This window comes from Pleurodeles waltl, chromosome 9 (genome assembly GCF_031143425.1).
Source record: "Pleurodeles waltl isolate 20211129_DDA chromosome 9, aPleWal1.hap1.20221129, whole genome shotgun sequence".
Taxonomy (NCBI): Eukaryota; Metazoa; Chordata; class Amphibia; order Caudata; family Salamandridae; genus Pleurodeles; species Pleurodeles waltl.
Window position 1 is genome coordinate 534,942,853 of NC_090448.1, and position 24,876 is coordinate 534,967,728.

The 24,876-nt window shown below is 43.1% G+C and overlaps 1 protein-coding gene across 1 annotated transcript in view; it reads left to right on the forward strand.

The window, feature by feature from the left end:
• AP5M1 (adaptor related protein complex 5 subunit mu 1) overlaps positions 1-24,876 on the forward strand; it is a 132,104-nt gene that overhangs the window by 8,411 nt on the left and 98,817 nt on the right. Inside the window, exon 2 of the mRNA XM_069207441.1 lies at positions 21,300-21,945. Within this exon, the coding sequence (XP_069063542.1) occupies positions 21,300-21,945 (646 nt within the window). The remainder of the gene's footprint in view (positions 1-21,299; positions 21,946-24,876) is intronic.

Below are 24,876 nucleotides of genomic sequence, written 5' to 3' on the forward strand. Positions count from 1 at the left end.
ATGGATTTTTTATTTTTTAATAAACATCTCAAAGTCATCCAGTTCCTCATCTTCATTAATGTCAGGTAAATTTTCATACACCTCCTGCCTCTCACACCCCAAACAATGCATTTTAAAAGGGGTTCAGCAGGGCTGTGTGATGGCACCTACTCTATTCTCTTTGTATGTTAATGGTTTAGTTGACTTCTTGTCAGCCATAAACAACGATGTCTCTAAGTTAGCGAATGTTAAGGCACCACGTCTTGTGTTTGCCGATGATACCCTCCTACTCTCAAACACCCCATGGGTATTCAACAGGTATTCAATAGTTTCAATACTTTTTGTAGGGAAAGGGGTCTGGAAAAAATGGGAGCAAGGCGAAATGTATGATTCTGAACCCTGCAAGGACTACGCGCTCCAATCCCACCTTGAACGGGATTCCATTAGAGAGGATCTCAATCTTTGAATATTAAGGGATTACACTCAGGGAACATATGGACTGGCTTTTACATACGAATGACAAAGATTGAGGTTGAGACAGTTTGTGGGTGGGCTCTCGAAGGTGCACTTGGGGTCAGTGTTCAAGCCAGTTAGCCCCATAATTGAGATATAAAAAATGCATGCTGTAGGTGCGGCTATGTATGGGGCTGAGCAGTGGGGCCAAACTATGGGGCCATGTGAGAAAGTAGCCTCTTTCTAGCCTTGTTACCCCCACTTTTGGCCTGTTTGTGAGTGTATGTCAGGGTGTTTTCACTGTCTCACTGGGATCCTGCTAGCCAGGGCCCAGTGCTCATAGTGAAAACCCTATGTTTTCAGTATGTTTGTTATGTGTCACTGGGACCCTGCTAGCCAGGACCCCAGTGCTCATAAGTTTGTGACCTATATGTATGTGTTCCCTTTGTGGTGCCTAACTGTCTCACTGAGGCTCTGCTAACCAGAACCTCAGTGGTTATGGTCTCTCTGTACAAATTGTCACTAACAGGATAGTGACCAAATTCACCAATTTACATTGGCATACTGGAACACCCTTATAATTCCCTAGTATATGGTACTGAGGTACCCAGGGTATTGGGGGTTCCAGGAGATCCCTATGGGCTGCAGCATTTCTTGTGCCACCCATAGGGAGATCTGACAATTCTTACACAGGCCTGCCAGTGCAGCCTGAGTGAAATAACGTCCACGTTATTTCACAGCCATTTACCACTGCACTTAAGTAACTTATAAGTCACCTATATGTCTAACCTTTACCTGGTAAAGGTTTGGTGCTAAGTTACTTAGTGTGTGGGCACCCTGGCACTAGCCAAGGTGCTCCCACATTGTTCAGGCAAATTCCCCGGACTTTGTGAGTGCGGGGACACCATTACACGCGCGCACTATACATATGTCACAACATATGTATAGCGTCACAATGGTAACTCCGAACATGGCCATGTAACATGTCTAGGATCATGGAATTGTCACCCCAATGCCATTGGCATTGGGGAGACAATTCCATGATCCCCCGAGTCTCTAGCTCAGACCCGGGTACTGCCAAACTACCTTTCCCGGGGTCTCACTGCAGCTGCTGCTGCTGCCAACCCCTCCGACAGGTTTCTGCCCTCCTGGGGTCCAGCCAGGCTTGGCCCAGGAAGGCAGAACAAAGGACTTCCTCAGAGAGAGGGTGTTACATCCTCTCCATTTGGAAAAAGGTGTCGGGCTGGGGAGGAGTAGCCTCCCCCAGCCTCTGGAAATGCTTTGATGGGCACTGATGGTGCCCATCTCTGAATAAGCCAGTCTGCACCGGTTCAGGGATCCCTCAGCCCTGCTCTGGCGTGAAACTGAACAAAGGAAAGGGGAGTGACCACTCCCCTGACCTGCACCTCCCATGGGAGGCGCCCAGAGCTCCTCCAGTGTTCTCCAGACCTCTGCCATCTTGGAAACAGAGGTGCTGCTGGCACACTGGACTGCTCTGAGTGGCCAGGGCCAGCAGGTGACGTCAGAGACTCCTTCTGATAGGCTCTTACCTGTGTTGCTAGCCTATCCTCCTTCCTAGGAAGCCAAACCTCCTTTTCTGGCTATTTAGGGTCTCTGCTGTCCCGTGGGTCGACGGAATCTTCCCCCTGCAACCGCAGGCACCAAAGAACTGCCTCACCGGTCCTCTGGGTCTCCTCTCAGCACGACGAGCGAGGTCCCCTGAACTCAGCAACTCTGTCCAAGTGACTCCCACAGTCCAGTGACTCTTCAGTCCAAGTTTGGTGGAGGTAAGTCCTTGCCTCCCCACGCTAGACTGCATTGCTGGGAACTGCGTGTTTTGCAGCTGCTCCGGCTCCTGTGCACTCTTCCAGGATTTCCTTTGTGCACAGCCAAGCCTGGGTCCCTGGCACTCTAACCTGCAGTGCACGACCTCCTGAGTTGTCCTCTGGCATCGTGGGACCCCCTTTTGTGACTTTGGGTGAGCTCCGGTTCACTCCACTTCGTAGTGCCTGTTCCGGCACTTCTGCGGGTGCTGCTTGCTTCTGAGTGGGCTCTTTGTCTTGCTGGACGCCCCCTCTGTCTCCTCACGCAATTGGCGACATCCTGGTCCCTCCTGGGCCACAGCAGCATCCAAAAACCCTAACCGCGACCCTTGCAGCTAGCAAGGCTTGTTTGCGGTCTTTCTGCACGGAAATACCTCTGCACGACACTTCACGACGTGGGGCATCCATCCTCCAAAGGGGAAGTTTCTAGCCCTTGTCGTTCTTGCAGAATCCACAGCTTCTACCATCCGGTGGCAGCTTCTTTGCACCCACAGCTGGCATTTCCTGGGCATCTTCCCACTCCCGACTTGATCGTGACTCTTGGACTTGGTCCCCTTGTTCCACAGGTACTCTCGTCAGGAAATCCATCGTTGTTGCATTGCTGGTGTTGGTCTTCCTTGCAGAATTCCCCTATCACGACTTCTGTGCTCTTTGGGGAACTTAGGTGCACTTTGCACTTACTTTTCAGGGTCTTTGGGTGGGCTATTTTTCTAACCCTCACTGTTTCCTTACAGTCCCAGCGCCCCTTTACAAGGTCACGTAGGTTTGGGGTCCATTTGTGGTTCGCATTCCACTTCTAGAGTATATGGTTTGTGTTGCCCCTATCCCTATGTGCCCCCATTGCATTCTATTGTGACTATACATTGTTTGCACTGTTTTGCACTGTTTTCTATTGCTATTACTGCATATTTTTGGTATTGTGTACATATATCTTGTGTATATTTGCTATCCTCATACTGAGGGTACTCACTGACCTTTTATATTTAGTATATCTGTGTATTGTGTTTTCTTATGATATTGTGCATATGACACTAGTGGTACTGTAGGAGCTTCACTCGTCTCCTAGTTCAGCCTAAGCTGCTCTGCTAAGCTACCTTTTCTATCAGCCTAAGCTGCTAGACACCCCTCTACACTAATAAGGGATACCTGGGCCTGGTGCAAGGTGTAAGTACCCCTTGGTACCCACTACAAGCCAGTCCAGCCTCCTACAAGCCACTGGCAAACCTATGAGCATTGAGAATAGGTTTGTGAGACACCTGCTGGGTACTGACTGGAAGGCTCCTCTGTTGCCCCTTCATTTGGATTTGGGTATGAACCCTCTAATAGAGGACATTAGACAGGCCTATACTCTTTTGGCAGAGAATCTGGGCAACTCCGGAGTTAATTTCTTATAGATCTGCCCTCAAGGAGGCTTTAGAGGTTGCCAGGGCGGACAGATTACCTTGGTTGAGATATGTCAAGGACACACTGGAAAATTCAGGGAAGCGTAATCTGTGGCACAATCCAGTAGAGGCCTGTCATTCCATCCCTCAAGACGAATTTATTAAATGCTACAGGGATTATATGTTTTTAAATTTTATTAAGAGTGCCTTTCCAAGGCATCTTGACCACATGATTTTTAAGTTTTATGGATTTTTATTGTTTGGAAAGTTGCCTTAATGTAATTCATCTGGCGAGAACATTATAGCTACAGTTTAGGCATGGTAATCTCCCAATTTGTTCTTTCCCAAGTAAGTGGAGTCACAGGGGGCAGTTGATGGTGGACAACTTGTGTCCATCTTGATGTCAGGGGGAAGAAATAGAGTTCCAGTTTATAGGAAGTATAGGTTCTGCTTGGATAATTCCAGCCTGTCGCAATTTTGGTTTTACTCGCTGCTTTGAAGTACTAAGAGGTCTGAGGACGAATACTGATCAGCCCATTGTTATTGCCATTTCTAAATATTTATTCAGGGTCTGGTGCATAACGAAACAGGTGGTGAGATAATATGGCCCTGATATGTTTTTTTTATGGCGTGTACAATATTCTGGTTTTGTATTTGGATTTTATGGTATGTATAATACTTGGTTCTTATTTAATAATGCTGGAGGGTGCATGATGCACCTGGCTTTATAATGTAAGGATTGAAGAAACATTGTCTTCAGGACTCCTGTTAGCCATGGTATTGTTACATGCTTAGATTATTTTTCCAGGAGTTGACAGTTAAAGCTGCATTCTATGGCCATTCCCATTTAGAAACCTTGATGTTTCACTATTTTTAATAGTGTATGCTTTTATATTGTGAAGGTTTTAGATATTTTTGATACCCGATAGCTCCTATCCAATACACACACCCACTGCAAGCTTCTCTAAACCTCTGAAAATGATTCTTCAGGAAACAGGGCTAATTGATGCTTGAAGATGCATACATCCAGAGGTTAAGGACTTCACCTTCTTCTCTCACTCTCATCGTACCTACTCCTGCCTATATTATATTTTCATAAGTCAATCCCTCACTCCCACTATTTTGTCATCTGACTTTCATCCCATGATCATTTCTGATCATGCCCCAGTAGTGCTTATTCTAGACTGGAATCTGGGTACCCCTAAACACCGTAGATGGTTTTTCCGTGCCACTCTCACGCGAGACAGTTTATTCCAGATGAGTTACGTAAAGGCGTAGGGGAGTTCTTTGCCCTGAATGACCCCTGAGATACCAATCTCCCTAATAATTGGGATGCATTTTAAGTTTTTTTTTGTGGGAAATGTATATCTCTTATGTCCCCCCTTTCTAGGCAGAAAACCCAGGAACGCTTGACATTAGAGAATGAGTTAAAATTGGCAGAGCAGGCACACAACAAATCCCCCTCTTTACAAGCCCAAAAAAAGTTACGTCCATTAGAGGGAAATTACATGCGGTCCATACCAATAGAGCAGAACTCACTATGCTTCGCCTCAAACATGGGGTGTACACTCAGGGTAATAAGGTTGGAATCTGGCTAGCAGGGCAATTGAGAATAAAACAAGAAAAAGACTAAATGCAACATATTAATTTAGGGAATAGAGAAGAAGCGCAGACGGAAAATGATAAAGTGAATGCTTTTAGGGATTTTTATTAATGTGTGTACACAGCAGATGATCTGAGGAAGACTGACCAACTACAATACCTAGAGGGGATTCCCCTCCCACAGGTCACTCAAGAACAAAATGAGGCTTTAAGTGATTCCATTGAAGAGGATGAAGTGCGAAGGGAAATAGCTTCCCTCAAAATTCATAAGTCACCTTGGCCAGATGGCTTAACAGCCCAATTCTATAAAACTTTCAGCTCAGAACTTCTACCACACTTAACTAGATTGTTTAATCGCATTGCTACAGAACCGGTAGTCAAACGATATGTGAGCGAAACTCTCATATCAATCCTCCCCAAATCCGGGAAAGAGCCACAATATTGCTCCTCTTATAGACCCATAGCCTTATTAAAGCTAGACTCGAAATTATACACCAAAATCCTTCCCAACCGAATAGAAGGAATTTTTACAAGAATTGATCCATCCGGACCAGTCTGAATTTATAAAAGGGAGACAAACTCATGACAATCTACGAAGGGTAATCCGTTTAATTGTAAAGGCCACTAAGAAAGCGTCCCAGCAGTACTGGTCACGTTAGATGCCGAAAAAGCATTTAACCCGTTAGATTGGTCTTTTTTTATTTCAAACTATGAAACACTTCGGCACTACTGAGAAATTTATCACAGTGGTGCAAGCAAATTATACTGCTGCTATTGCCAGGGTTCTAGTGAATGGAATAAGTTCTGGGACCTTTGACTTGGAGAGCGGCACATGCCAGGATTGCCTAATCTCTCCTCTCCTATTCATCCTTAGTATAGAACCTCTGGCTGCGAAAGGAGGTGGAGATTATGGCGATACCCTTTGGCTCCACGAATCATAAGATCTCTCTCTTCGCGGACCTTGTTTTTTTATTCTTACCATCCCCAATAACCTCACTCCTACCTCTACAGCGCCAACTCTTCAGATTCGAGAAAGTAGCTGGATATCGGGTTAATCTGTCCAAGTCATATATCCTCAATTTAACCCTTTTCTCTGCCGAGATAACACCCCTTTCAGTGTGCAAAGAAAGAACTTACTTACCTGGGCATTAAACTTACCCCACAAATTTCTGACTTCTATAAAGCCAACTACCCCCCATTGCTCCAACAATTTAGAATAGATCTCACAGGTTTTTCTCTACTACAAGGCGGCACAATTACGTTGCTCTGTTAGGGGACACTGTATCTGGGATCTATTATGGAAACCCAAAACCAATAAACCTATCAATGTATACTTGAGCGCTCCCACAAAAATGACTCGACAGCTGGGACAGTGTCAATAAATTAGGAGCCTGGGCCCAATTCCCATTTCTATTTACGCCTATACATTTTAAATCCAGCCTTCCCTCTGGCATTTTTCCAGGAGTAGTTTGGGAGATAGAGAATAGGACAATGTCTTATCATATCCGACTTGTTTCATGGGGGGGGGGGGTGGAATATGCTCACCTTTGAGAACTGTCAAAGAGACTTTTGGTTGCCCTCATTGGAGAGATACCATTAACACTGTTACATCATTTGCTTCTCTAACCCAAGATTAGGGGGCAGCTGTGAGGGATCTTTCCCCTGTTGAAAAACTTGTGAGAAACCAGACAGACTCGAGAGGGGCAATTTCCCAACTTTATACCCTATTACTGGATGCAGTGCCTCACACTCCTCCCCCACCATATAAAGTTTTAGTCCCACAAACTGGGCAAGACAATCACAAAAGACCAATGGAGTTGATTGTGGAAGGACATTCCGCAGTATAACCACTCCATGGGGTTGAGGGAAGCCCATTACATACTCTTATACGACTGGTACTAATACCCCACAAAACTCTAGAAAATCTTCCTTAACACCACCAAGATCTGTTGGAGGGGATGTGGACTCCTGGGTGACTTCTGGCATATTTGGTTGGATTGCCTCGTGATCCACTCATATTGGTCAGAAATCTTAGCCGATATCAAAGAGATTCTGGGAAATCCCATACCGGCTTCACCAGGATTTGCTCTCGTGGGATTACAAGACAAATCCATCAAACACCAAATATCGAGTGACAGGACAGAGCAATCCTTTGGTTGTGTCTGGGAGCCGCTAAAATGATATTGGCTGCAGCCTGGAAGGAATCGACAGCCCCGTCCATGACTAAATGGCACGCTAGACTGTGACAGGTTCTAATCATGGAATGCCTTGACAGTATCCTCGAAGACAGTGTCCAAAACTTTGAGTTTAAATGGGGCCCCCTAGTTTCATTCCTATCCAAGGTCCTTTCACTGACAGCCTGTCCTACGTGGACACGAGCACGCCACCTGGTCCAGGTATGACTTCTCACAGATGATAGGGCTTCGAACGCTGAGGGAAAGCGGCCATTCAAATCAATGAGATCTCACTTGTGTGCTGAGTTTAAGGCTGCCGACTGATCAACATTCATAGTATAAGTTGTCTTTTAATATTTTTCTTTTTTTTATTTACTTATTTTATTTTGTAATATTGTATGTACTATTCACTTGCCTGCTGATACATATTGTATTCGAAACTGTGAGTTCCATTAACAATGAATCCTTTTGCAGCTGTCATGCTCAGAAAGTGTGTTATGTTTTATTGAGGTATCTTGAACATTCAATAAAGAAAGTTTGACTAAAATGTTTGTTACAAAATTTACTTTTTCATTTTTGGAAAACCTTTCCGAACATGTTTGTTTTCATACCCTACAAGTTACTGATTTTATTATATAGGTTACCTAAAATTTTCTACTTATAAATAAAAAGAAACATAGAATATTTGTAAATAGTCACAAGGATTGCAGAATGCCCAAACATCATAGAAAAACACTTTGTGAGAGTGTTGTGTACCCATTTTAGTTATAGCTCTATGCAAGTTATTTTAGCATACTAGGCCTGACGCTGTCCACTTTAACGTAGATATATTTTATTCGGCTTTGCTTTATTATTGTTATAGTAGCCACTTTTACTGTCTTGTTTTATTTCCTTCTATCTAACTTTTTTTGCCTAGGCCAGCACTCTGGTCTCAAACAAGACATTCTTGCTCACTCTGTGCTTCTTCCGAGGAAAGATAGGTTGTCGGTGAAAGTGGTATAAAGTTTTGTCTCTGACATCCATAGAAAACACACATCCTTACACATGGACAGTTTCTCAGAAGATCAGCTGTTTTATTATAAAAACACTTCCCTGTCCCTTACACGTTAGAGGGAGATTCCAGAAAAAGAACCATGACTGTATGCTGATTGCTGGATGCTTCGCTACAGCTGCCTTTGCAGACTTCAGGCCTTTACTCAGGTATGAGGGATGATGTCTTCCCAGGGGAACCTGAAGAGCAGAATTAGAGCTAAGCACGCCGTGCTCTATTATAGCCTAGGTAGGAATCTGTTTATTGATTCTAGTTACAACATGGTAGCGTTATTTCTATGCTTTACTCTCCTCATCACAATTTTAATCTTAACATGCTGTATCATCCTGGTTATTGCAGCACACTCTTTGCTATCTAAGATGCAGTCACTTCATTAAAATCTTATTGAAACCTATAATGCCTCTGTTTGTCATTGTGTATGTGAGACCAATGTAACCGAGAGAAACGGATGAGACCTGAGTGACTACGGCTTCCTTGAGGAAACCATTTATGTCATGCGCTCGGCTGCCCAATCGTCTCTGCCCTTGGGTAGTGATGAGGCACTGCTAGTTAGTATGACAAAACCCGGATTGGAGTGACAGGTGTCACTGGCAGTGGATCCGACTCCGTCTCCTTCACCGCAGGCGATTATGTCACTCGAAATCCAGTAGTCTCTTTAGGATAATGAGAGCCTACGTGACATGGCGCCGCCAACTTTTGGTCAGGCTCTAATTTTCGAAAGCAACTGATGACTTTCTACAAGTAGAAACTGCGGACACGTGAGTCTCCACGCCTGATAGGGTGTATAAAGTAATGCTACAGTTAGAAGGAGACATTGAACGCACAATAGACGCAATCTTTTGGGATCGCTTGGAAAATATATATATCTTATCTTGTTGGCCGAACAAGATTGGCCACCTGAATTTGTCTGTACCTGCCTATATGGGGAAGGGGTTATTAAACCTTCTTTCTCGCCCCTTGTTCCAGAGGAACTCGCTGAATCCTACGCCATCGATTGGGCATTTGCGCAGGTACCTGCGTTATATCGCAACCATGAAGGATGGGATAAAGAATCCTCCTACCGCGTAATACCTATTACAAATGAACCTCAACCTCCGTATCCTATAAAACATGATGCAAAAGCACCCGTGAGAGAAATCCTCACACAACTAGAGTACCAGGATGTAATTGAACCCTGCGTCTCTCCCATGAATAATCCTTTATTCCCAGTAGCTAAACCGGATCATTCATACAGAATAGTCCTAAACTACAGACACTTAAACAGTCATACACGCACATATGCTATACAAAACTCAAATAGCACAGCACTGATGAACAACATAGTGTGCAAAAAATACAAAACAACACTGGATATTTCCCGTGGTGTCTTCTGCCAGAATATAGCGCCTGAGAGTAGAGACTTAAATTTCAGCGCACTAGGCTCTCAGGAAAAATTCTGTAGCTTACCCCAGGGGTACAAGAACAGCCCAGGACTGTTCGGAGCTTGTGTGACTGCAATTTGATGATGAATTACTACAACATTCAGGGATGTGGAATTCCTATTGCCCGGGACATCTTGTTTGGGGTCAAGGGCAACAAGTTTTCATGTTTACTTTGTCCTTGGGACAAGTAGGCCCAACCATCTGCAGCTCAAACCCTTTGGCTGCCAGTTTACAGAGAGTGAAACTCTCTGCAGTTGAGGTAATGTGTTTCCAAAAGATAATGCTGTTCGAACTTGTATTTATGGTTCATTATTTGAAAGCCTTCATTATTAGGGCGAGTATTGTAAATAAATGTTTTAAGATCACATTTCACTACTGACGTTGGTTCCAGTACAAAAAAAAAAAAAACTGTACACACATGTTTGTAAAGTTTAGGCTACGAGGCTAAGTATAATGCTCCCAGAATGCTCTCTGATTAAATGCAAATGTCTGCAGAAGCTTGTAAGCAAGAGAGAAGAGTCTTTGCTTTTAAAATAAAATGTTCAGAAAAAATGCAAGTAGGGAAAAAGTTTTGCTACCAGGAAATTTTAGGTGCTATTTCTTTGAAGTGTCATTTAGTAAAATGTGTTGATGCATGCTAGAATTTCCCAAAAAATATTTCTAATGGAAAATCAGTGTAACCATTTTCAACACGATTATGGGAAGCATGAAAATAAACAAACACTGAAAAAAGTAAACTGATCCGACATATTTTTATAAGTCTTTTAGTTTCATCAATGCGTGTCTTGTTTTGACATGACTTTTGTAACACTTTATTGTTGTGGGAGCTACCAGGCCCTCAACATTGTAACAAGCACTGGCAAACCCCCCCCCAAAAGTTTTTGAACTCTAAAAGCACACGTTGCCACCAGTGGCATAACAAAGGCCTGCAGCTGCCCTCCAGGGGACCCCTTCAGCACAGCACCTGCCCTGAGTGAGTCTGAAGAGGGGGATCCTCCATGTTCTTTGCAAAGGGGCACCCTCCAGTTTTGTTACGTCACTGATTGCCGCTGTAGTTCCTTACACTGAACAAAACTACTTTGTGTGCCAATATGCTCCTTGTGGAAGAGCAGAATGCGATCACTCACAGTAAAGCCAGCCGATAGAGAGAGAAATAGAAGTTTAATAAAAACAAAATGTCTTTGTTAACACCAGACCTAATTAGGGACCAAGACCCATATGTAGGTAGCTTTTTGCATGTCGCAAACAGCAAATTTAGCTGTTTGCGATGTGCAAAAAGCACATCGCGATGCACAAACCCAGTTTTGCGATTCGGTAACCTGGTTACCGAATCGCAAACCTGGTTTGCGACTCGCAATTAGAAAGGGGTGTTCCCTTCCTAATTGCAACTCGCAGTGCAATGTAGGATTGTTTTATGACCGCGGGCGCAAACCAATCGCAGTTTGCACCCATTTCAAATGGGTGCTAACCCATTCGCAAAAGGGAAGGGGTCCCCGTGGGACCCCTTCCCCGTTGTGAATGTCACTGTAAACATTTTTTCAGAGCAGGCAGTGGTCCTGTGGACCACTGCCTGCTCTGAAAAAATTAAACTAAAACCTTTCATTTTTCGTTTTTGTAATGCATCTCGTTTTCCTTTAAGGAAAACGGGCTGCATTACCAAAAAAAATGCTTTATTGAAAAGCAGTCACAGACATGGTGGTCTGCTGTCTCCAGCAGGCCACCATCCCTGTGAGGGCCGCCATTCGCAAGGGGGTTGCAAATTGCAACCCACCGCATGATTATTCATGAGGTGGGCATTTGCGACCCCCCTTGCGAATCGCAGATAGTGTCAGGGACACCATCCGACATTCGGATTTGCGAGTCGCAAATTGCGAGTCGCAAATCTGAACCTACCTACATGTGGCCCCAAATTCTTAAAGAAAGTCACAAAAGTGCACCCATTTTATATGTCTTTGAATTAGTGGCTTTCAAGAGAAGTATACCAGGAAATCGTACCCCAATATTTGTGAACTGTATTTTAGCATGGGTAAATACGCATGTGTAGATTTGCTCATGTGAAAATCTATTGAGCATTTGCAAGTTCATTTTCCCTCCAGCCACTTTCTTCCCAACCCTGGAAGAAGTTCTAATTTTGCCATTGTCAGGAGTAAACTTCCAACCTTTCTTATTATGGGAAAATATTAGAGAGAAGCTGGTGAAAATCTTTAAAACATGCAGGTTAGTAGGTTTGCAAACTCAAAGGCATTCCAGCCCTGGAATTATTGCTTACTGCTTCCTCCAGCCCCAGTATGCAGATCTGCAGAAAGGTGGCAAGATAAGGAAATTGCTACAATAGGGATTGAAACTGCAAGTATTCAAGCCCTACTATGGTAGTAGCCCTGGCATAATCAGAGAGGCTATTATCAGAGCTTTTACATTAAGAGATTGCTGCCATAATCTGTTGCCACACTATATGGCTCCAGAGGGACAAGTAGATCTTTTTACAGGACAAGTAGATTTGAAAAGCAACCTGTCCCCTGGACAAGTAGATATTTTAATAAATTCCACACCCCTGAACATTTAAGACGGGTAGCCCGCATTGTTATGGGATTTGCTGAATTTGTCTACAACTTCAAAAAAACTAAAATAGCCTTCCTCAGTGTCCTGTTTCTGGGATATGAGCTATTGAGTGAAGGAAAGAGCCTAGCGCCAAAATTATTAGAAAAATGCGCACAATTACAACCTCCAAATATGATTTTAAAAAACTCCAATCTCTATTGTGTTTCCTAAATTTTGGCAGAACTTACATTCCAGATTATGCGTCACATATAAAACCCTTATATGACTTAATACGTTCAGACTTTTCAAGTAAATTTTGGACAGTCGAACATACATGCATTCTTAGAGACCTGCAGACAGACATGCTTGCAGCATAACTCCTACACACAAGGGACAACAAAACGCACTTGGTCATCAGAGTAATTGCTGTTTTGTTTCACTTATGTAACCTTTAATGAGGGTGAGACCGTCTTTATTGCTTAAAAATCACATTTGTACTCAGCAGCAGAACAACGCTTTGCTCCCACTGAGAAAATTCTCACTGCTGTTCAGATGGATGTCATTAAAGAAAGACCCCAAGCCCAGGGCAAACGCATTATTGTAGTTTCTCTCACTGCTGTTCAGATGGATGTCATTAAAGAAAGACCCCAAGCCCAGGGCAAACGCATTATTGTAGTTTCTCCAATCCCAGCCCTAGAGGCTGTCACAAAAGCCAGCGTTCCTAACACTAAAGCATTACATTCATGTTGGATACAATGGGCCACGTCTTTGACAGCCACTGATGTAGACTACGTTTTTGACCCAAAATTACAAACTCAAGAATTCTTGCAATACAAACTAGAATACCCAGTTCCAGCAAACACATTGCCTATTGAATAATATCATGGAGTCATGTACACCGATAGCTCTGCATAACCTGCAATTGGCACAGAGCATCAATACTCCGCTACTTGCCCAGTCGTAAGCGGCTATATGGAGGACAATACATTTTGTCCCCTACACACATTTAAGCAATCCCTAGGGGATTGCACAGCACAACTAGCAGAACTGAAAGCTCTGGTGATGGCACTGGAACATACCGATCCTGCACAGTACACATTGATTGTTTGTGTTTCGTACTATTGTGTCCAGTCCTTCAATGAATACCTGCATTTCAGATGCCAGAATGGGTTCAGAGATTCTAAAGGCAACACCATTAAACACAGACTTCTGTGGGGGAAAGTATCGGATCTGAAGGAAACGCTACCAACTGTCCATGTTGTGCATACACTTGGACACCAGCGCATAGGAATACACATCGCTGGGAATACATTGGATGATGAAGCCGCAAAGTCAGCAGTAGCTATGGCTGCTGTTGCTGCAGTAAATCGCTTAAGTGCGAAACCGGATGACGACATATGGGCTGCTGTGAAAGCTACGGCCGATGGTACGCCCTTCAAAAGCATTTCCTGCTAAATATTACTACCGAATGGGCAGCTGCTTGAACGCTGAGGTTAAAATACCAGGCATAGGGGTGCGAGATATTCCCAACAAAGATATAAGACCAGAGTTGATTAAAGCAGCTCATGAAGGGGTAGCAGCTGCCCATGCTAGTGTAGCGGCTACAATATCATTGTTACAAGCCGGATATTGGTGGCCAGGTATGTATGAAGAGGTTAAGCAATATGTCCATTGTTGTGACATCTGCCAACCAATTAAAGTTTCCACTGCTAAATGCCCACTGCAGTCACCATTCCTAATTTCCAACAAACCTTTACAATGTGTGTACTTGAACCATTGCGGCCCCCTAACACCGGACAGTGCATACAAATACATCCTAGTCGCTGTTGACTCCTGCTCCAGATTTCTATGGGTGTGGCCACAATGCTCGGCAGACACTCAGACTGTTATTAAAGACTTGCGGGTCTTTATCGGTACATATGCAGTTGCGGCTTTCCACTCGGACCAGGGCCCTGCTTTCGCCTCAAGGGCATTCAGGGACGCCATGGCTTCATTGGGGGTCCAACTCCAGTACTCGTCTCCATTTCATTCTAAGGGAAATAGTGTAGTGGAGCAATTAAACCATGATTTAAAGCAATCCTTAACAGCCAGATTCTTAGGTACGGGTCGTAGTTGGCTTAATCACCTGTGTGAATTCCAGAGAGCACTTAACAATCTGCCTAGAAGGTCCCTGGGAGGTGTACTTCATATGAGTACCTGTTCGAAACTCAAATGTATGTTCCAGATCTTGATGGTCCTGGCGTGGAGGCGGCAGAAACACCCTTTGACATAAATGAATGTGTCACTGTCTTACAGGAATTACAACAGTTCCGTGATGACAGCTCTTCTGCCAGTGCTGCCTCCACAGGAATTAAGGATGTACATGTAACGCCTACCGGCTGGATTCCTAGAGGGGGGATCTAGTACGTGAAAAGGTTGCTGTGAAAAAGGAATTTGGTCCTTCTTATCGTGCACCTGTCCTAGTCTTGGGAATACACGGTACCAGAACTGTTATTCTACCACCGTTGGCAGGTGCCAAAGAAAATCGTTTTGTCTCCATCGACAGTGTCAAACTACACCATAAGGCCGATCCTGCACAGCCGACCAAAAGGAACAGCCAGTAGTTCACTAATCCCTCTCACTACTGGTCAAGAAGTTCCTCTACAAGTTGTAAGCAGCAACACCGACACCTCTCTGAGCATGGGGAGGGTGGAAAATGATCTTGCATTGGGTCCACTAACAACAAATAATACAGAGATAATTGATTGATTTGATACAACTTCAGCACAGACGGATGGTGATATTTATTCTGTGCCACCGTGGGAAACACCAATTCCACCAATCAACACGGCTCCAGTTTTTGCTAAACTGCTTCTGGATATTTTGCAGATATCAACGATGATGTCTCAGACTCATTTGCCTCTGCGATTCCAGAACAGTCAAAAACACATAAGCTGATAAATTGGCTTAAAGTAACTTATTTCATTCTTCCATAGAACTATCTGTGGTTTTCTTTGACTGTACTAGCCATCCTGCTTTGGATTGGGTTTGTCATCACTTTCTTTTTATTAATACATGGTCATTTTTCTTCCTAAAAATCAACAGTTGAACTGGTAGATGAGGTCCTAAAACCACATTATTCTTCTCACAAGGTCCGCAGAGACTTCTCCTTTGCGAACATGTCTGCTATACCAGTTCCTGATGGGATTTTTTGGGATAAAGTAATTTTTGATATATACGTCCCTACGGAGGTCATTCAAATACCATATGTGTTTAAATTTTCAATGAACTATTTAATAATACCCGGAGTTGTTTTTGATGATTGGGATGTGAAAACAATTGATCCTATGATGACTGATTTGCATTATTATACTGTATTTGAAAACAAAGATGTTTATCAATCTAAAGAGAATTATGGTGATATGTTTTGCTATAGTTATTATGGGAACCATTTCAACCACAGAGCAAGCACACCAAAGACTGTTTTTAATTATACACAATGGTAACATTGTCCAACTCCCCCGCAAGGGCATTCTAAAACGTATGCTGAAAAGTTTACATATTTTTCTGGGCACGATGTTAAAAATGCTGAGTCGTATTATTTTAAATTGCCACCTACAGAAAACATACGTATATTATTGACAAATACAAAATTTATATATTCGAATTCCTTTGTTTCCAGGTGACTATAGAAGGCTATGAATATTGGCTGAAGTCGATTGACTTAAAAAGTGTGGGGAACTAGACATTGGCAAATACGGGGGAAGGAAGCTTTATTTAGAGCATGCCTGATACCTGTTCAAATGATAGTTTTAAATGAAACTGTACAACAAACGTGTTGTTTAGGCTTAGCAAAGATTAAGGAATTGAACACGCCCAGTATACCTGCCCATGCAAAATTTTATAAATGGCAAAAATACATAAATGCAACTGAAGATCAGCTCGATGATTGGCTCCAGAATGGTGCATTTAATGTTTCATTTACATGTCCTGGCGGGTAATTATTGTGGCCAATAAGTGACAAAAAAGCTTTAACTCCTCGGGGGTTTTTTTTTTTAGAACTAGTAGGCCGGACCCTTTCTATATATCATCCAAACATGCGGGTAAAGTAACAACATACAGTGTTAGGGAAATTATGCCAGCAATGGTTAAGAACTTCCTCACTAGACGTGGTTAGAGAACACCTCAGTCTTCTGTCTAATAACACCAACTTTCAGGACTTCCTGTTAGGCCCTAGAAAACAACACAGAAAAAGTTTCTTATATGAAGTATATAATGACATTTGGAAGCTTTCACAACACGAAGCTGCTACCCGGTTAAGGCAAATAGACCAGGAAAATTTTAAAAAGGCATTAGCTGTTGTAGATAATGGGATTAATATCCTGTGCGACCGGACATACATCTTAAATAATATAGTCTCTTCTGTTGTAGACTTTATATAAACAGATATGTCTTATTTACACCATAGATAGTCAGCTAAGGTCCATTATGCAGTTGGGTTGGGCACTTCAAACATTGAAGACGGGTCGCGTTCCCTGGCAACATGTCAGCGCAAGGGAAATATTTTCTTCTTTTAATTTAACGCAACAGCAACAACTAATGGCTTAAAAAGAAGTTTCTTATGTCATGCTAAACATCGAGAAATTAGAAAAATTGCCTTTTACTGTGGCTGAAATAACCCTCTGCTGAGTGTTTAATACACTGGGTGATTAATCTGCCTATTTCCACACTACAATTCGCCTCCTGTTTAAAGCAAATTCCGGTAGGCAGATATGAGTGGCCGGGAGATAGTTACATCCATGAGGTGTTGGAGCTACCCTTCTAATACAAATGTCTCGGAGGCATGAAAGAAGTCTTTCTTAGCGGTAGTGAATGCGAGACTTTTGTCAGACATTCAATGGTTTTTAAACAGCTGTCCTTGCATGGGGCGTGTAACATGTCTGCAGCGAACTAGGCTTGTTATTTGAAGAGAGTTCCAGTCCCCTTGATTAGACCTACGTTCCAGGTGCTTTCAAACAGCAGATATGTCCTCCTCAATGGTGAAGACTTGTGGGATGCGAGCCGGAATGGTTTGTTGTCTCAGTCTCTAAGATTGTTACATGCTGCGGGACCGTACTTTTTCCTCCCACTAAAATATGAGGTAGCGGACATTTGGCCTCATATTGCTACTTCTAATGTGAATTTTGACAAGATGAGCAGACTCAAGCCTTTGTTTCAAAAACATGTGGCTCTTACACCTGCACGTGAGACCTGCGCACTTCAGGTGGCAAGTTCGTCAGCAGAGATACAGTCCCTTTTAAGTACCAACATTCCGAGACACTTTGGTGAACTCGTGGGATGGATATTTAATGCAGCCAGCACCACTGGAATCACAAATTTCTTTAAGGCTGTTGGTTCTGGTTTCAGTCACACCTTCTCCTCCATATTCGGTTTAATAACATCAGCTATTCACTCAATTTTCTCAAGTATTTTCAGGGGATTTCCAATAACTTTGGCTATAATAGCTGGTGTTTTGCTGTTGCTATTTTTCATGCACAATGGCTGTGCCACCGCAACGAGGAGGAATGAAAGCGCAGCTGTGTCGTGAATGAATGTTGCAGTATTTTGGAGCAACACTCCTGGAGCAATTGGAGTGCGACTGGTCCCTGATATTCAGACCGGTTTTGCATTGTGTGCAGCTTGTGTTTCGATGCCTGTGGTGCTCTTTCAGACATGCACTGGAAGTCTGTCTTTCTATGCAGTGCCTGCTTTCATTGGACACTGATCTGTTGATGTTCTCGCTGAGTTTTCATTACCAGACATGCACGTTGAGGGTGCGTTTGTTACAGGAAGCTACTTATGAGTTGCCCTTCCATGAGGATGTGGCTCTTGACTCATCACTGGGCACACGACAGAATGCCGCCTTGGCTGAGGCTCAGGCTATGGAACATGACTGCTCCTTGGTCCTTCTTGGCGATGCCTTTCCAACTTTAACACCTGCCGAAGTGGAAGATTTCCTGTCCTCCATTGTCCCGGAATCGATTGGGAATTCTAAAAATAACTTTGACTGTTGAAATTCGGTCCCTTTTATGCCACATGTTAACATTTTAAATTGTCCTTTCATACGCTCATGTGTCCTTTTATCTTGTCATTATTGACATTTTTACATGTATCTTTGGTTGAGTTTTAGTAGCTTTTACGTACATTTAGGCTTTTAACCACCTTCAACCAACAAGGGGAGGGTGTTGTGTAGCCATTTTAGTTATAGCTCTTTGCACGTAATCTTAGCATACTAGGCCTGCCGCTGTGAACTTTATCCTAGATATATTTTATTCGGCTTTGCCTTATTATTGTTACAGTAGCCACTTTCTCGATCTTGTTTTATTTCCTTCTGTCTAACTGTTTTTGCCTAGGCCAGCACTCTGTTCTCAAACAAGACATTCTTGCTCACTCTGTGCTTCTTCCAAGGCTGCAGAAAGATAGGTTCCCTGTGAACGTGGTATAAAGTTTTGTCTCTGACATTCATAGAAAACACACATCCTTACATACGGACAGTTTCTCAGAACATCAGCTGTTTTAATATAAATACACTTCCTTGTCACGTTAGAGGGAGATTCCAGCCAGAGAACCATGACTGTATGCTGCTTGCTGAATGCTTCGCTACAGCTGCCTTTGCAGACTTCAGGCCTTTGCTCAGGTGTGAGGGATGATGTCTTCCCAGGGGAACCTGAAGGGCAGAATTAGAGCTTAACACGCTGTGCTCTATTATAGCTTAGGTAGGAATTAGTCTATTGATTCTAGTGACAACATGGTAGTGTTATTTGTATGCTTTACTCTCCTTGTCACAATTTTAATCTTAACATGCTGTATCATCCTGGTTACTGCAGCACACGCTTTGCTATCTAAGATGCAGTTGCTTCATTAAAATCTTATTGAAACATATACTGCCTCTGTTTGTCATTGTGTATATGAGACTAATGTAACTTAAAGAAACGGATGAGACCTGAGTGACCACGGCTTCCCTGAGAAACCATTTATGTCATGCACTCGGCTGCCCAATCGTCCCTGCCCTTGGGTAGAGTTGAGGCACTGCTAGTTAGTCGGACAAAACCCAGATTGGAGTGACAGGTGTCACCGGCAGTGGATCAGACTCCGTCTCCTACACCGCAGGTGATTCTGTCGCTCGAAATCCAGTAGTCTCATTAGAATAATGAGCCTATGCGACAAGAGCACCTCAGATAAGAAGTAATTGCAGTCTAGTTTACTGAAAAGTAAACACCAGGAAATGATTAACCGATAGATGACGAGAGTACTTGACCCTAGTACATCTTTTCTTGATGTCGGATGAAAAATGTCCTTAGTTAACCACACTTACATACTCTTAGAACATGGTTACTTTCCCCTACAGCCCACTGAAAGTCCGAGTGGAGAAATTCCTAAAAGACGGGACCTTGTTATATTCTAGAATACCCTTTGGTGAGTGTCGGGAACATAGCGCTGAAGAAGACTGAGCGAAGCAGCATCCCAGAACTTTAGAGCACCAAACTGGAGCCCCTCTGATTGATTATGACCGCTGCATTATTGGCAACCGAATGTAAGCGTGATAACAGGGGCACGATGACAGACCAGCTGCGACAGGTTGTCACCACTATGTCACGTGCAGCTGCACGTAAGCTCAGTGATGTTTAGAGAATGCGGCGTTCCTGCCGTGTTCTGTTGTGCCGTGTTTGCTGATGCTGCAGACTCAAAACGTTACTCACGATGACACCTTCAGCAATGAACATCCTCACCACGATGATACTTGTAACAGTGAACAGCTGGATGAGGTGCACATGTTGGAAATGTCAAGTATGCAGGTAATATTTACTGGCCTTTTCAGATCGCCGTTGATGCAGCGTGGTGTAAATTCTGTAGGAGACAGGTTTATCGCTTCCAAATATCCTCGTTGCCATTGTATTAAAGTACAAATCCTCAAGTGATGAAGTTGTGGGTTCTTCAGTCATGAACACCGCTACCACAGATCTGATCTTATCCAGATCCAGCAACGACTGTCCAACTTGGGACACTGGCCACATCATCACTAGTCTGAAACTAAACCAGCATTTTACTACAAACATTCTATCAGGTATCACTAGGATACTACACAGAACCTCTTGTTACAGTGTAGCGTGTTGCTGAGTGATCCAAAATTACTAAAATGGCCACCAATTAGATGACCTAATATGTTGTCTTCTTTTCTTATGTAGTGGAGTTTGTTCTATCCTAGCATACTGTATATTGACTGCTTATGCACACTGAGCAAGCAATGTTTCCAAGGTTATGCAAGCTTGGGCTCATGCTGAAACTACTCCAGTTCTACATTTTTTCCCCACAAAACAGCATGCTATTAAAATAAATTTTCTGCAGTTCATAGACACTAGCATCTCAGTACATTAGTGCCAAATTAAAGTTGAAATCCAGTGACGTGATGGGTGCACAACTGCAATCCCCCTTTCCGTGTTTAAAGTCACTTGTCACCAGTTGCTGAGTTTGGAAGTGGAGCGGAGTAACATCAGTCATGCCAGTGACTGGATCAGGGTGTCCGTTAGTTCTGTAATATGTGATTTGTCACTGTAGCGTCTGAGATTACGAGCACAACATGCACCTAAATGTTCCATAAGGTATGCTAATAATAAGTGAAGGTATATATGAAAAACAAGACCCAAATATAACACCAATGTTATCTGTCTCAAAGGTTTGGAAACTCATGTCATCAGCCTTTTGACACTATTGCCAAAGACTAACCATACACTCTCCTGCGCTACCGTAGAAACTTACCTCCTCTGTCCTGTGAAAAATCTTAGCTATATAGTGATATCAACAGATTAAAGGAATTACATTTTGATTGTTAACATTACTTTTTTTCCCCTTTTTTTCAGGTGTTTTCCCACAGTTGAAAAAAGAGCAAAAGTCTTCAATGGTGCCAGCTATGTCCAGCTTCCAGAGGATGCTGTTTTTCTGAATGCTTTGCGGGTTGAACTTGGATTAACAGATCAGGACAAAAGCTTTGTTGAGAATCGCGATAGTTGCTCTAAAATTACCAAAACGTCTGTTTATACCGTTGTTGTAGCAGAAGGTAATCTCTGGCCCGTCCTTTCCATTCAGACCAATGAATTTATATACGTTTCTCTTCCACTTGTTGAGCAATCCTTGAAACCTCAGCCACCACTCATAAGCATCCATGGGATATCAGAAGCCTTCTCTCTCCTTTCAGGACTAATGACATATATGAACTTATATCAGAAAAATGAGGCAGAATTGTCTGCTAAGCTGGAACAGCTTTCACTTCTGCTCATGCATGCCTGTCCCTTTGGAACACCCACAGATACAAACTTAAATGGAATAATGGATATTGTGACTGACGCCTCAATGAATCATACTCAGAAGCAGCCATCATGGAACACTAGCAAATTTAAGGGAAAATCTCAGGTTAAAGTTTGTGTCACTGAAAAAGTAAAGTCCATGCAATATGACAAAATGGATGCCACTGATATGTGGCAAGTGTGTGGAACTGTGATCTGTAAGGTGAGATAATATCTCAGATTAATCTGCTGTCTATGGAATTATTCTCCTTTTAGTTTGAAATGTAGCGTAGAATATTGCATGAGCCCGAGGTAAAGTGAATATGTCCCAGTAGTTGCCATGAGAAGTTAAACGCACTGTTGAAGTTGTCAGGACTGGTTCAGGAATATTAGGAAGTCAGAGACCTTTGGGCTCCAGTAGAGCCAATTGGAACTTTACTTTTCTGTCCTGATTATCATCTACTGTTGGACTAATAAATGATTATTATCACTATTAGCACATAATTTGCAAAGCGGAGCACTTTAGGCCTTACCCAGGGAGAGGCTGTGGAGATAGAAGCTTAAAAGTCAGGCAGACATAAATATTGCATTGTACATCCAGTTCTATGCCTTAGAGAAAGAAAACTGTGATTTAGCTCTCCTCGGGATCGTGTCCCTGTCCCCTTTGGTTGTCTGCAGCATACAGTGTACTGCCCATGTGCCTTCATTTGAAAGCATTCTGTGCATGCTGTAAAGTTTTAGTGGTGTCTTTGAGATCTCCCCCTTGTCCGGCATATGCTCAACCACTTGTGTTAGTGTGCAGTAACACTCTGTGTGCGAGAGACAAGTATAGCCCAGGCATTGCTGGAGGTATGCCGGTCACAGGGATTCTTTATTCCTTACACCCCAAGTGGGAAATCTTTGGTGTCTGGCCTTCAGGGAGATCATGTAGGCCCTACAAATCCAATCCCCTTTAATAGACCAATGAGCCCACACCAAAGTAAGGTTTACAAAGTCAGAATGAGTCATTAAGCCTACAGGAGAGGGATGAGAGCATGGAGTTGGTGCCTGGTGCTACCCATTATAATCCCCAGGTTGCAGCGATGCTCACAATCACAAAAAGAGGGGTTGTCAGACCATGCTTGCCATCTCTTCACAATCTGTCTTGGGGCCTAGTTTAGAGTTTAGCTGACTGGGTACTCCTTTGTGTATCTGATTTCAAATCACTTCTTGCTGATTAAAAAAAATATATATAAAATTAATTCCTTCATCCTTTCCAAGTAAACATGATGTATCTTTGCAACCTAGATAGAGGAATTCTCTGTGCTGTTGCCCTTAAAAGTCTTCTACTGGAATTTTCCCACCACTTCAGTTAGTTTTGTTCCGTAAGCAAACATATGCACACTGGTTTTTGCAACTGTGACACCAATGAGTTTTTGAACTTATCCTCCCAATCAATCTGTTTGGGTAGCCAGAATTAATCACCATGTGCACATACACTTCACCCATGTGCACCTCTCAAAAGGGAGGATTTTGCTACCTCTAACCTAAGGTTGGGACATATCTTTCTTTTTATTTTTTTTATTTTTATTGGTTCGTATGCAACACAACGCATTACAACATTATTTTGCTTACCCCTCAAGCATTATATCAACTATATTGATCACATAATAGTAGTATTCTCTGATTCTCTCCTCTTTCCCCAACCCCCCCCCCCCTCCCCGGCGGTACCTCTTCAGTATAAATGTTCTCTTCTCAGATCTACAATTGTCTTAGGATTTTGTAACTTTCCTGTCCCACCCTCACTTGTTATCGAGCCTCTTTGTCTCAGTGGATTGGTTGTGTTCCCGCCTACTATCCCCCTTTTGACTATTTCTAGTAATCCTCAGACAGCTATTGAATTATCCCATTTCCCAGTTTCCCCACATCTTCTCGTATTTTTTTTCATTGCCTCTATCTCTGTATATCTCTCTTTCCAGTATTCAGCATCTGTCCATGCCCTCTCTCCAGTCATTGTTTCTTGGTGCTGTTCCAGTTCCCCATCTCTTGGCTATGTCCATTTTTGTGAGCATGCAACCTAGGTTAATCAATAGTTTTTGATATCTTGTATGTTCGGTGTGGCCCCAAACCCAGAGTACCATTGACTCCAGCGTTACTTCAATGCTAGTCTCTGTCAAGTTTTCCAGGGTTCTCCTTACTTTCTCCCAAAATTTGGCGACCCGAAGACAGGTCCACAGTGTGTGATAAAATGTTCCCTCCTTTCCGCATCCCTGCAGGCATTTGTTGTTTGCTGCCCTCCCTATCTCGAAACGTAGAGATCTTGTGTAATATACCCTGTGTAATATCTTAATCGGTATTAATTTGAGGAATGCCGGGATAGCCACTTCTGCCGGAAATATCAGTGCCTCCGCCCAGCTCTCTTCGTCTAAATCCTTACAGTCTCTTTTCCATCGTTCCCATAGACCAGACAACGAGGGTTGTGTATGTCTCATGATCGTACCATATACTTGTGATACTAATTTCTTTTGTATCTCCCCCCTCTAAAAGTCTTATTTCTAGTGGGACGTTTTCCTGTTTCTTCTTCTGCAGGGATGCTGCGTTGCAGGGCTGCCTTCAGACGGGCGTATTTTAGCCATTGTGTGTCTGATATTTGGTATTCGTTTTGGAGGTATGTAAAGGGTGCCATCCCGTTTGTGTCCCATATGTCAGCAAATATGTTATGCCAATGTTATCCCATCCTTTACAGCCTGTTAATGAATTTATCTTGTGTAGTGTATTTCTTTCCCATAAAGGTGTTTTGGGTGTCAGACGTGTGGCCCATCCCATCTCCTTGGTGAGTTTATTCCAAGTTTGTAAGACTGTTTTCATTGCAGGGCTGAATTCAGGGTTAAATTTGCCCCCATACAGCCAGTGCAGGTAGCTATGCTTATGCATAATTTCCCTGTCTACTCTAAACACTGGGTCATCTTGTGTAGTAAAGGCCCAATGATTTATTGTGCTGAGTTGTGCCGCCTCATAGTATTTCTGGATATTTGGTAGGGCAATGCCCCCATCATATTTCCTTCTCTGTAAGGTGCGCAGCTTTATTCTGGGTTGTCCCCACGACCATAGTAGCGTGCGTAACAGGGAGTCTGGCGGAAGAACATTTCTGGGACTGGGTATGGGGAATGGTGTA